We start from the raw sequence: 14,141 nt of genomic DNA, 5'->3' as shown, positions 1-14,141 counted from the left end.
TATCTTGTTGCTAAGGTAGTTCCGGATGGGCTCACGGATTATGCAAAGAAGAAGTTCTTCCATGATGTGAAGTTCTATTTTTGGGATGAGCCTTGCCTCTTTAGAAGATGTGCCGACATGGTAATTAGAAGATGTGCTCCTCAAGAGGAATAGGAATCCATTATTATGCATTGTCACTCCGCACCAAGTGGGGGACATTTTGGAGCAAACCGAACCGCGATGAAGGTGCTTCAAAGCGGCCTTTATTGGCCAAGTATCTATGGAGATTGCCAAAAGTTCGTGATGCAATGCAATGAGTGCCAAAGGACCGAGGGGGTGTCAAAGAAGAAAGAAATGCCTATGACCCCTATTGTGGAAGTTGAGTTGTTTGATGTTTGGGGGATCGATTTCATGGGCCCCTTTCCATCATCATGTGGCTATCAATATATTCTCTTGGCGGTGGACTATGTGTCTAGATGGGTAGAGGCTATTCCTACCCACACCAATGATTCTAAGGTTGTGATTAAGTTTGTCCAAAAGAATATCTTCACAAGATTTGGCACCCCACGAGCCCTAATTAGTGATGGAGGTTCCCATTTCAATAATCGATGGTTGGCAAGTGTGCTTAATAGATATGGAGTGAAGCATAGAGTAACAACACCCTACCACCCTCAAGCTAATGGTCAAACCGAGTTAGCCAACCGGGAGGTGAAGCAAGTCCTAGAGAAGACGGTGAACACAAATCGAAGGGATTGGTCACTTAAACTTGATGATGCATTGTGGGCATATAGGACGGCTTATAAGACACCCATTGGGATGTCGCCATATCAATTGGTATTTGGAAAGTCGTGCCACCTTCCGGTAGAGATGGAGCATCGCTCATATTGGGGTGTGAAGAAATTGAACTTGGATTTCTTGAAGGCCGGAAAGGAAAGAATGCTTCACCTCAATTTGCTAGAAGAATTTAGGAATGAGGCTTATGTCAATTCCTCTATTTACAAGGCAAGGTTGAAGACCTATCACGACAAGATGATTGAAAAGAGAGAGTTCTCCCCGGGGGATACGGTACTACTCTACAATCATAGATTGAGGTTCTTCCCGGGCAAGCTCAAGTCTAAATGGTCGGGGCCATTCACTATAAAAAATGTGATGACCAATGGAACAATGGAGCTTATTGGGGCCGATGGAAGTACTTTCATGGCGAATGGCCACAACATTAAAAGGTTCTACACAAGGGAGCAACAAGATGAGGTCTTCGTGGTGACCTTAACCGAATGATGAAAGCTTGAAGACCGTCGGGCAAACGACGTTAAACAATTGCGCTATGGGGGAGGCAACCCCTAGTAGGTACAATTTTATTTTGTGTCAATGTGTTTTTCTCTCATTTTTCTTGGGTTTGTTTTTGTTTTAGAGTGTTGGAACAGGAAAATGGAAACGAAAGAGTGAAAATTGGAAGGAACGAAAAAACAGGGTTCAAGCCAGAGAGAAAACTCGACCGGGTGTTTTCCATTTTCTGGAAAACCCGGTCGGGTGTTTAGGATAAGCAAGCGGGAGTCCAGAGAGAAAACCCGACCGGGTGTTTTCCATTTCTCGGAAAACCCGGTCGGGTGTTTTGCAGAAGGTCGTGTTCCAGGAAGAAAACCCGACCGGGTGTTTCTAATTTCCGAATCACCCGGTTGGGTGTTTTGCTCGCGTATATATAGCTGGAGAAAGAGAAAACCCGGCAGAATCACCCGACGCGAACCCTAGCTCCCCAAATTTCGAATTTCGGTGAATTCCTCTCAATGTCTCCCTTCTAATCTCACTTCTACACTCTAATATCTCTTCTACTTCATCTTTTACACATTTTAAACCATTTAAGTGGTGGAATTTTGTGAGAACAAGGCAAGAAGCTAATTTTCGAGTTCTACTTGAATTAAGCCCTAAAGGTATGAATTTTTCCCTCTATTCTTCTCTACCCATGTATCATTGTTGTTTATTGAGTGATTTATGGAAGAATTTGATGAATTTGGTGCATAATTGTGGGTTTTTGAGGATTAAGAGCGGATTTGTTGTAGAATTGCTAGAATGGGTGAGAATTTAGAACTTGTTTGCATAATGTGAAGTTGAATGTGTTGATATGTTACCTTGTTGAACATTGTTGTTCATTTGTCTAATGTTGATGAAGAGTTGGGTTGTCGAATGATAATACTATCAAAGGATGGTGTAGTTGTGAGTAATTTTGGTTTGAATTGTTAACAATTGTGATTGATTGGTCTTGGGGGAGAATTTGGCTACAAGCATGAGGATTGGTGATGATTTTTGTGATATGATGAAGTGAATTCTTTGAGCTTTGCATGTTAGAACAAGAATAGAATGAATTTGTGCATCTCTTGAGCTTAAAGTGTAATTTTATGCTTAGTTTCTTTTGTTATATACTTTGATTGTTGATATATAAGCAATTATTTGGAGGTGATGCCTACTCTTGTGTTTTTAAATGTTTAGTTTGATGATAGAGAGTAGAGAAAAGTACTCCATGGTGTTAACTTGTGTATGTTAGCCTTTGAGCTAAGTTTGGGGGAGTACTTTTACTTTGATGGGTTGATAGATTCTTCTAGGTTTTGATTACATTGCAATTTAATACTTGGCATTTGTAGGTACAATGGTCCTTTCAGCGTCAGCATGTTCGGTCGCCCTAAGAACTGCAGAAGAGCGGACTAAATGGAAGGTTTTGGCCCGACAGGATTACAGGGTTGCGAGACAACCTTGCCGGGAACTTTTGCACAATTTGGGCCTCCTTCAATGCTTTGATGAACTATGTAACGTGGGGGAACTCAACGGAATCTTCACAAGGGAGATTGTTTCCTACCATCGTCTCACTCTCGAGTTTTTAACCACATTGGTGGTACAGATGCGAGGAAGGAATATTGTGGCCATAAGGTTCCGACTAAGGAACAATGAATACGAGCTATCAATGCAAGAGCTTAAGGAGATTTATGGGATCACTACGGATGAGTATGACATGCCGATGGAGTTCAAGAACAGTAGATTCTGGAACGACATCACTCTTGAGACAGAGGGGTTCAAGGCTGCCCGGGCCAAGAGCTCCATGATCCGTAATCCAGTTCTCCGGATGATTCAGAAGGCCTGCAATAATCACCCTTTTGCACGTACCGAAACAGGGAGTGTACAAAAAGATGAGCTGTTTTTGTTATGGTGCCTTGTACACAAAAGGCCAATGAATATGGCTCACTATATTGTGAAGAACTTAGAGCGAGCATCGAGGAGGAGTACAAGGACTATATGTTGCGGTGCTGTGGTAGGCGCAATTGCGCGCCACTTGGAGGTGGATATGAGGGGATTTGAGCATGATATAGGATCTACGGTTATGGATATTGAAATACTCCAGAGATCACATGATCTTGGAGTAGATGGAGGCCAGGCCTTTTTCTTGCAGAGGTTGAAGGATCACTTTCCTCTCCCGGACCCCATCAACACGTACATCAATGGCGCCGTAGAGAAGAGGAACTGGAAGATGAATTCCCCAATCCACCAAGCTATCGCATCCCGATATCCAAATAAAAGATTTGAAGAGGTTGATCCGGATGAGTATGAAGAGCTTGATCACGCGGAATTTCCTGAGGCTCCCGAGGTCCCTGAGCATTTGATGATAGGGCATGCGAACGAAGATGAAGAGGAGGTTCATGAGGAACCCGATGCAGAGATGCCGCCATATGGTGATGATGGAGACGGGACAAGCGCTCAGAGGACAAGAAGCCGCCAAGAGAGAGAAGAAGAGGACTACAACTCGATCAACGAGAGGATGGCACGTATGGAGCTTCGGCAGGAAGAACAGTGGGCCCGGAATGATGCACGGCTGACTGAGTATGAGGCGAGGTGGAACCAATTCGAAGCTCAGAATGATGCGCGATGGAACCGGTATGAGGAGAACTGGAGTCAATTTACCGAGTTCAACACTGCACAATGGGCCAACCTCAATGCTCGGTTCGATGAATTTCGCGGCCCTTGGCAGTATCCACCTCCACCTCCACAGTGAAGGTCCATGGGAGATCCACTCTCTTTCAAACTTATCCTAGCTTTGCTTGGAATAAGTTTGGGGGGGTGTCTAGTGGATTCCCTCTTCTATCTCTATCTCTCTCTATTTGATGATACCCCGTCTGTACCCCTATTCTTTTGATGCTATTTGATGATGATATGTGGGCATGTAATCTTAACTTATGATATTCTTGATTGTGGATTATGGGGAGTGTTTCCTTGTTTCTTTATTCCAGTTGTTTTTGTGTTTTTGTTTCTTTTTAGGAATGTTTTTCTTGTTTTCTTAGTGTGTTTAATAATTTCCCTTGGGTAGAATGATAGTAGGGTGAGAGAAAGTGATGTTTGAACGAGTGTGAGGATTTGTTGGAGGAGTTGCCAATGATGATTTTGTGCAAAATTTTTTGAAAATCTTGTTGATATGGCTAAGTAACATGTAATTTTCATTTCAAATTGCCTAAAGTGAATCGCATGGTACCTTGTCTTTTGCCAAAATGACCTTGTGAGAATTAAGCATATACTATCACTAAATGTGTGTTTTATCTCAAGCATGTCATATGTTTCTAGAACTTGCTCGCGATCTCCTTGAGTCTACATAGTGGCTATAGAGATAAGGGAGGATGTTAGGCCATTTTTATTAGCCAAATCCTAGTTTTACCCGTTATGTTAATAATCCTTGTTAGCCCACTTTGAGCCTATAAACCTTTTCTTTGACAAACCGAGGGGTTGGAATTTTCATGTGATACTTTAGAAAAATCAAAGAGAAATGAATGTTTGGAAGTGGTGTTGGCAAATGAAAAACAAGTTTGTTGAGTTAAAAAAAAAAAAAGGACAGAGAAAAAGAAGGGAAAGAAAAGAAAAGAAAAGAAAAATGAAAGAGAAAAATGGTGAATAATTGACATTGGGTGAAAAAGGATGCCTTGAAAGTTGAAAAAGAAGCATTGAACAAAAGTGGAATGTTGGTAGATGAGAAGAGTCTAGGCAAAGCCTAGTACTAGCTAAGATTGGGGAAGAAAGTTGGTGAAGTTGAATATGTCATATCTTGGGGATTAAAGTCACTTTAGCCAAAAATTACCTCACCTATCCAAAGAGCCTACATTACAACCTATAGAAAAGACCTTTCGGACCTTAGATCTTTAATCACACCGTAGTAGAGGAGAGTGTAGATTTCGAGCAAGCATATGGTAAACTATGCATGATTTGATGATTTGAGAGTTATGTCATGAGCCATACACTTTGAGAGTGAGTGAAATTTCTAAAATGCACATTGCATTTTCTCCTAGTGAGGGCAAATTGGCAAGGTTGAGTACATGATAGTAGCTTGAAGCAATACCTTATAATGTTATACTCGTCTACGAGGCCATTGATACTTGTTGAATACTTTATTTCTACTGAGGCAATGATGACACTCCAACATCCTTACATGAGTTTGTCTTCTTATTTTCTTCTTCTTGTTTAGGGACAAACAAGTGTTTAAGTTTGGGGGAGTTGACAAACTCATATTTTAGGCTTGTTTTATGGGTGATTAAAGAGTGCTTTTGATGGTTTAAGATGTTAAATACAAGTTTTTTCACCGCATATACATTAATTAGGTGAGTTGATGGGTTTGTCGTAGTTTTGTGATGAAAACAGGTTGAAACAAGCCGAAGCTGAAATTCGAGGAGTTCTCCAGGAGGAAAACCCGACCGGGTGTTTTCCATTTCTCGGAAAACCCGGTCGGGTGTTTTGAAGTAGCCACTCCAGGAGGAAAAGCCGACCGGGTGTTTTCCATTTCTCGGAAAACCCGGTCGGGTGTTTTGCAAAATAGCGGGCTTCGGGAAGAAAACCCGGTCGGGTGTTTTATCACCTACAAATCACCCGACCGGGTGTTTGCTAATTTGTCCTGATTTTCACTCCGAGTATAAAAGGGGTTCTAACTCAATTTAGAACCCTAACCTTCCCCACGACAAATTAAGAGAAAAAATCGAGAGATACAAGTCATTGAAGGCAAGGAGGCTTCCATCTTCAAGAGATTGAAGAAGAAAGATCCTCCCCAACATCAAGTCTACATTAGGGAGTTCTATTACCTTTTCTTACTATGTTTTCCTTTGAAGTTTTTGTATTTTCTTTTGTCTTAGCTTCCATTATGAGTAGCTAAGTTCTTATTAGGGATATTGGTGAAGTTTGTATGGAATTCATGGGCTAAATCTTGATTTATGCTTATCTATGCCTTTTGTGGTGGTTTTGTTGGTTGTTGTGCTTTTTCATTATCCAATTGATTAGCTACCAGTTTGATATGTCTTATTCTAATTATTGTCGTTGAAAGATGCTTAATTAGATAGTTAAATGACCAACAACTCCGTGCGTTGTATGTGCTCGAGAGAGACATAGCTAGAGAGAGGGCTTGGGTCCGTAGGTTGTAGGAGTTGGTTTCGAAGTGTAGGGAGGAGACTCCGACATTAGAGGTCGATCAACGCGTTAGGTGCACCCGAGAGGGGGTCTAACCAATTAACCCGACCTTCCTAGCCACACATAGGACTATTTAGATGAGCATGATCCCTAGGTGAACACCCGTGATCCATACCAACGGATCAATATCCCTATCTTTCCAAGTTGAGTGAAAACTATCCTTTTTCTTGTCTTAATTTCCTTTTGCTCTTACTTACTTACTTGTTCTTTGATCTTAGTTAAGAAAAAACCCAAAAACCCCTTCTATTAGTCTAGATAGTGTTCAAAGTTGCATCGTAGTACTCAAGCCGGCATTTAGTCTTCGAGGATTGATAATTTCAACTTGCCACGTGCTACATACCCCATATACTTGTGGGTGACATATTTATTGCAAATTTAGCATGAGTCAATCACAGAAAAGCAACTCACTTTGAACATCATTATCAGAAAGAATGGCATGCTTTTTCAGAATACTCAAACCTTTAGCACTCATATGACCAAGCCTATTATGCCACAACATGGTTCTGTCAGTTTTAACTACATTGGCATAAGCTTTTTCACATGCAAGAGGCACAGCATTACAGACATACAAGCCACATTTTTTCTTAGCTTTGAAAAGACACATAGAACCTCTGCAAATCTTCATACAGCCTTCCCCCCACTTTCCCCCCATACCCTCATTTTCAAGAGTAGTACAAGACATCAAATTATAGCACAGATCAGGAACATATCTCACATCCTTCAGGCTGAGCACATAACCATTTTCAAACTTCAAACACACAGTGCCAATACCAAGAATTTCACACTTCTTGTCATCAGCCATTGACACAAAAGTCTTGGTTACAGGTTTCAGCTCAGAAAACACTTCCTTAAAAGGACTCACATGATAAGTACATCCAGAATCACACAGCCAATCATTTGAAGTAAAGGGACATGCAGGAGAAGCATACACAAATTGCAGGTCATGCACCATGAACACAAAATCATTGACATTGTCATAACTAGCAACATTAACAAGGGTTTCAACCTGGGGATTGTTGTTAGGAAACTTATTCTTCTTAGGTTTAGTGCACTCTCTCTTATAGTGCCCAACATCACCACAGTTGAAACACTTCCTATAGGTCTTAGGATCCTTGCTTCTAGACCCAGACCTAAACTTTTTCCTAGAGTTTGAGGAATTACCAGAACCACTACTGGGCTCATTGCCCCCTCTAGATTTAGATCTTCCTCTAACATTCAACACCTTATTGTAAGCATTCTTATCAGTAGCTCTCTCCCTAAGCTCAAGTTCTTTGGATTTCAGGGAGCTAATAATCAGGTCTAGAGGAGCAGAGTCTCTACCATACTTAATGGCAGCCTTAACATCACTATAGGATTCAGGTATGGCATTCATCATGGCTATGCTAGTGTATTCATCTATGGTTTTATCACCTGACCTCTTAATGTCCTGAACTAATTTCTGAAACATATCCACATTGTCATCAATATCTTTAGCAAGATCAATGTAACAGCCCGGATTTCTAGGGTATAATAAATAGGAGACTGTTACTTAGACGAACTTAAATGCAACAAGAACATAGGCTAGGGTTTCATTTAAAGAGATTTGACCAAGTATTTAATGAAGTATCAAGGCAATAAGTCAATGACTAACTCACGAGAATCAAGATTTAATAGATATCATAGACTAAGCTCAAAAGTCAAGGGTTTACTGTAGCTCCAACAAAACGCAATAATTTCCAATATTCTAATTCGAAGAAATAAGTTCAAACCAACCAAAGATAATAAGTTTCAAAATATTCAACGGAAGCATTCCAAGAGAAAGCGAAGCCATGTATGAGGACACGACTACACTCAAAATCCCAACCATCCATATTATTCGATTCAACTGTCTCAACACCACCGACCGCCCGTCGCCGCTCAACCTGCACATAGGGAAAACACATGCAGGGCTGAGTATTTTAAACATACTCAGTGGACTCATGCCAAAACGTTTTATAGTTATGCCACCCTTACCATAGTGAACTCGAGTTTTTGCATTTATTTAAAGATAAGTATCGAGTATCACAAAATATATCATGGACTGGCCAGTCAAACAATACCTCCCATTTTCTCATCAATCACAATTCATATGGTGCGACGAAGTGTGGCCACACTTTCGCCCACGAGACCGGCCGACTAGCAAGGACGGCTCCCGATCTCCCGTGTACACTAGCCTGATAGGGTTTGCGGCCCTACTCAGACCCGAATTTGTTTATATAGCCCTATAGCCTAATGGAGCGCACTCGCAATCTAGGCATCAGGCACACGCAATATCCAAAAATAAACATAGGCATGGCATAACAGTTTAATCCACCCTTATTGTTCCACTATCATAATTTGCAACATAAGAGAGAGTTAAGAATAAAGCCCACCTCGATTTCCTTCGATTTCAAAAACGTACTTCTTCTTGTTATCACACCGGGAACGCGAGCTATCACATTTAGTTCATATATTTCAAATAAGTCTCAATCATGGATCAAAATCATGCATGTTCTCACGTTTCCCTTTTTCCATCGATTATTTTCAATATCACCATTCAAAATCAAAGTACGATTATCATATCGTTTTTATTCACACAACAACTCCAGATTTATCATCAAATCGTGCTACGCATGAGTGTTTCCCACACACAACACACGCTCACACGCACAACACATGTGCACGCGAGGCGTGCACACACACTCACACGGTCACACACACACATGCATCCAAATTCATCGATTAATTTTCCCTTCACTCAATCTAAATGCATGTGGACTCGAGAACACCGATTGATCGGTAGAGGAAGAAAAGATCAAAATAAAAGTACATTTTCAATTAAACAATCGGTAGGAAACAAGTAGGATCTTGATTCTTCAACAAAATCTTGAATTGCAACTTCAATTCTTCTCCAAAAGATGAAGAATTAATGGAGAAAGTAGAAGAAGAATTTGAGAGAGTGGGGAGAGGGGAGAGAACGACGTGAAGTAGAGGGGGGGCGATTTTTCTGTAGTGCTAGGGTTTAGGATTTCTCTCCTATTTATAGAGGTTAAGATATAATCCGACAATTAAATAATAAAAGATTTGGAGTAGATTTGTTTGTTGAAGAGGCCGAAAATTTGAAGAGGAATAATAGGGAATTTCGAATTTCTATGCTATTTGTTAGCATATGATTTAATTTGATATTTTACGGAGTAGGATAAAATATCATGGAGCAAGAAAATAATAAAAATCTCCCCAAAATATATGGAAAGTGGCGTGTAGTTTGAACTCTTCAAAAGGGATTTAAAAAAAATCCGATTTAAATTAGGATATGGTAAGATCTTCTTAGATTTGGCAAGATATGCTAGGATATTTGAATTTATTTATGGAAGAGAATAAATAAGGGATCAAATAATATAATAAAAATAATCCCTTCTCCCATATAACAAGGGATTTTCGAAAATCCCCCTAGAGATAATATAGGGGCCGAAAATTCCACATAATTAAATAATGCTCCTATTAAATTCTCACTCATCCCTTAGGAAAATAATTCACCACAATATTATATCACCCCACAAAAAATATTCATATATTCGAATTTCACCTCCACTTCACATTTTCCACTGACTTTGACCATTCCACGGCCACGTCATATTTTCCACAATATTGAATATTCCATAGCCACGTCACATATTCAACAAGTTTGACTATTCAACTCAAACTCAACTCCATATCGCAATTAGGTCACAAAGAACATTGCAATAAATCACTCATCATTTAATTTCACATATATCATAGCATTAAAAGCATTTAATGCAAAAAATTTCACGTCACAAAAATTAGGGTTCGAAAAAGCGGGGCATTACAATCAAGCTTAAATTTGAACAATTTTTCAAGCAAATACATTCTGGAAGACATAGAGGTTTCAGTATACAGAGTATCAAGTAATTTCCAAATTTCAGCAGCAGATTCCTCATGATCAACTTTCCTAATCACAGAATCAGATAGATTTAACACAATAGTAGCCCTAGCCAGATCATTCATCTCATCAATTCTATCCTGTGCGGTATCCTCAGGTAAAGTACCATCAACAACTTTGAACACCTTTTGTTGAATCAAAACACATTTCATTTTCTGTTTCCAAATATCAAAATCATTTTTACCATTATAAGGAACCAAACCTACAGGTTGAGCCATTTTAGCAAGAATTTTTGCAAGAACACAGGAAGCAAGACAGAAACACACAGCCTTACACACCTGAAAGCACAGAGACATACACAGCAACACAAAAACAGACCAAGAGCTTTCACACAACAGAAAGGAACTCAAATCCTTGACGGTCACGAGCAAAACTGGCCAAGGCTATCCCAGCTCGCAATCACTCACTACTGGAGGGCGCAGGGGGTCACTTGGGCAGTATAAGATGCTTGGTGGTCAAGTAAATTGAGATCACAAGATCACAGAGCACAAGAACCAGCGGAAGCAACACAAAGAAAAGAAAGCACAGAAGTCTTAAGTCCTTGCCAGAGACTGTCTACCAGAAACAAAAGCCCAAGCCTATATTTGGCACTAAACAGAAAACATAAAACAAGAAGGATATAGCCAATTTACCAGAGTGAATCCCCTCTCGAAGGAGGATTCCACTTGCCCACCTCCTTAAGCGACTCGGCGTGCTAGACTAATCCCCCCGTTCTGATACCACTGTAGGGATCAGATTAGTTTAGATTCACTAATTACCGAGACCTCTTTGTTCTTGCAGCCAAACTCTCACCCACGCGGCTGATATTACACAAGTAATAGAAACTATGATTACAAAGAATCTAGTTCTAACTATTACAAGGTCTTGAAGCTATCAACTTAGCCTCACTAGTAATCGCTTCAACCTGCACACTCAATACACAAGTTAGTAACACTAGGAAAGATCCTCTCGGATCTAAACACAAGAAACCAACCGATAACAGAGAACAAGAACAAAAGATCAAAGTATCTTGGCTCAGAACCCGCCACAACAACACAGATCTATTCTTCCAGAACAAGACCCAATGGAGCACCAATGGATTGGATAGAGTTAACCCTCAGACCACCAATACCTCCACCAGAGAAACCCCTCGCACCAGAGAAACCCCTCGCACCAGATCAAGTTCCACCGAACAAATCTCCACACACGGCCTTCGAGTTCTCACAAACCCTAGTTCCACTCCAGTAACAAGCAATCGAAGAGATTGCCTCACACCAGCACTCACAACAGATCTACCACTCAACAAACCATGGAAGATCACCAAGAGATGGCCACTCTGAGTCACAATAGTAGAGAGAGAGATGAGAGAACAGTGAGTGAAACGGCGCAAAGCCATCTCTCACTTAACACCATCAACCCTGCATCCAACGGCTGCAAAGCTAGATCCAAGAGGGAGGGCACGTGGCAGCATCTGGTGATAGAAGGTGAGTCATTAGGCTCAGCCCAATAAAAAACATCCGGGCTTAACAAATAACATAGCCCAAATAAGAGTCCATCCAAAAAATATCCAACAGAAAACAACTGGCTGATCACCATCGGCTGCAAAGACTTCGGAAACGCGATTACATCTCGGGGAAACTACTTTTACCCCGATGCCTGTCAAGCTTTCTGTTCAGGTAATATCTCTGATGTCGGCGTTTGCCCGAACAATGGCGACAGAAATAACGTCGGCAATGGCGGTTGTCGGGTATCCATCGCCAAAGGTGATCATTCAATTTTTTTTGGCTCAAGCTCTTGCTAAACTAATACTCCCTCTATTCAAAGTTACTTAAGTCATTTCCTTGTATTTTATTTCTCTCTTAATTCCATTTAACCCGCTAAACACGACGTGAGGCACAAAGAGTATTTTTGCATCCCCGTCGATTCACTTTATAGTAATCCCCCCATCTATGATTAATTGGCACCGGTTGACTCGGCTTAGGTTTTAAGAATGTAGGAGTAGTGGAAAAAGTTTGTGGAGTATAGGTCCTACTTTTTAAGAAATTATTTAACTTTGTGAGAAAAGTAGATGGAAAAAGTTGGTATGGTGTATTCCTGCTTTTATATATTTGTTTTATAATAAATTGTGAGTGAATGAGTTAGTAGAAAGTGAGATCCATTTACTAAAAATAGTAAAAGTAAAATGAGACATTTATCGGGGACCGTACAAATAAGAAAATACGGAACATTTAATGGGGACAAGAGGGAGTAAACTCTTTCCTTTTTGGTCCATCTCTTGAAAAATAGAAAATTTTCATTTTAGGAAATTTCTTTCTCTTTAATGCAAGGGGCCTATTTTCATCTAACACCCTTTTTCTTTTTGATCTCTTTATTTTACATATTTTGCTTTAAAGTCATGTAATTTTAAACATTCATATTTTTAAGAAACAGAAAAAATATTACTAGATTTTAAATATAACGTGAGTGTGATGAGTTACTAAAGTGTGGGTCCATTATCAAAATAATACTCCAATCCGTTCCACAAGTCTGTTTTCTGTTTCACAATTCTCAAATACATTTTCATAATACTTTTTATTAAATCAAATAAAATTTCTATTAAAACTAGAAATAATTATTTAGATCGATGAAACAAAGTTTGTTTGAAGTCTTACTGGTATTGAAAATACTACTATATTCTTTTCAAAGGAAAGCTTTATTCGATTTCCTTAAATTTATTTACATTTAAACACAGTCTCATCCATATACAAAAAATGTTAAGTTATACTATTTGATCTTTTAATAAAAGTCTTATTTATTTATCTTTGTGCTCTTGTTTCAAATGACAAAGAATCTTGTGGTGCAGATATTAATGAATGTGATGATGATCCATGTGCTCTACATGCTCTCTGCAAGAATATTCTTGTTTCTTACAGCTGTAAATGTGCAAGTGGATATGTTGGTGATGGAAAGTTGAGGGGAAATGGTTGCACAATGCTGCCATTGTCCAACGCCATCAAGATTGTCTTAATAGGTATTCTATCCGTTCGTCAATAAATTTTCTCTTTTTTAATTTACTTGATAGGATTTTAAGAAATTATTTGATTTTGTAAAAGAAAGTGATAGAAAAAGTTACTCCCCCGTTCCATGATAGTTGAGTCATTTTTTTATTTTGGGGAGTTCCAAGATAATTGAGTCATTTCTATTTTTAGCAAAAGTAACTATCTCTCTAATTTTATTCTTTCTTGTCTTTTACTTTATTCACCATCCAATTAACACACTATTCTTAATCTCTATGGCGCGAAGAAACGCCTCTATTAACAAGGAACGGAGGGAGTACTAAAATGTGTATCATACAACTATTTTTATATATTGACTTTATAATAAAATGTGAGTAGAGTGAGTGAATGGAATTTGCGGACGACTTGTCCAAAATAGAAAAAGTGAACTGAGACATTTATTGGAAGAATACGAAAAATGGAAAATGGGACATTTATTGGAAGAATACGAAAAATGGAAAATGAGACATTTATTTATACCGATTATATGCTCCCTCCGTCCCACATTAATGGGTCATATTTTCTTTTCCGTCCGTCCCATGGAAATGGTCCATACCCATTTATGTCAATTTTTTTCTCATTCTCTTTTACTTTATCATTATGGGCCCCACCATCCACTATACAATTTGAACTACATCTTCTTCTTCTTTCTATTTTACCAATTAAGCATTCAAACCCGTAACAACCCTAAATGACCTATTTTTACATAC

General features: G+C 39.4%; 1 protein-coding gene across 1 annotated transcript; it reads left to right on the top strand.

The window, feature by feature from the left end:
- The first annotated feature begins 2,385 nt into the window (after nt 1-2,385).
- LOC148931877 (uncharacterized) lies at nt 2,386-4,015 on the top strand. Its single transcript, XM_089066073.1, has one exon. It carries the CDS (start codon nt 2,621-2,623, stop codon nt 4,013-4,015), a length of 1,395 nt encoding a protein of 464 aa, XP_088922199.1. The 5' UTR covers nt 2,386-2,620.
- The last annotated feature ends 10,126 nt before the right edge of the window (nt 4,016-14,141 follow it).

Source organism: Salvia hispanica, chromosome 2 (assembly GCF_029641045.1).
Source record: "Salvia hispanica isolate PSC_SH4W2 chromosome 2, Shi_PSC_v1, whole genome shotgun sequence".
Lineage (NCBI taxonomy): Eukaryota > Viridiplantae > Streptophyta > Magnoliopsida > Lamiales > Lamiaceae > Salvia > Salvia hispanica.
This window is presented reverse-complemented; position numbering and strand designations above follow the sequence as displayed.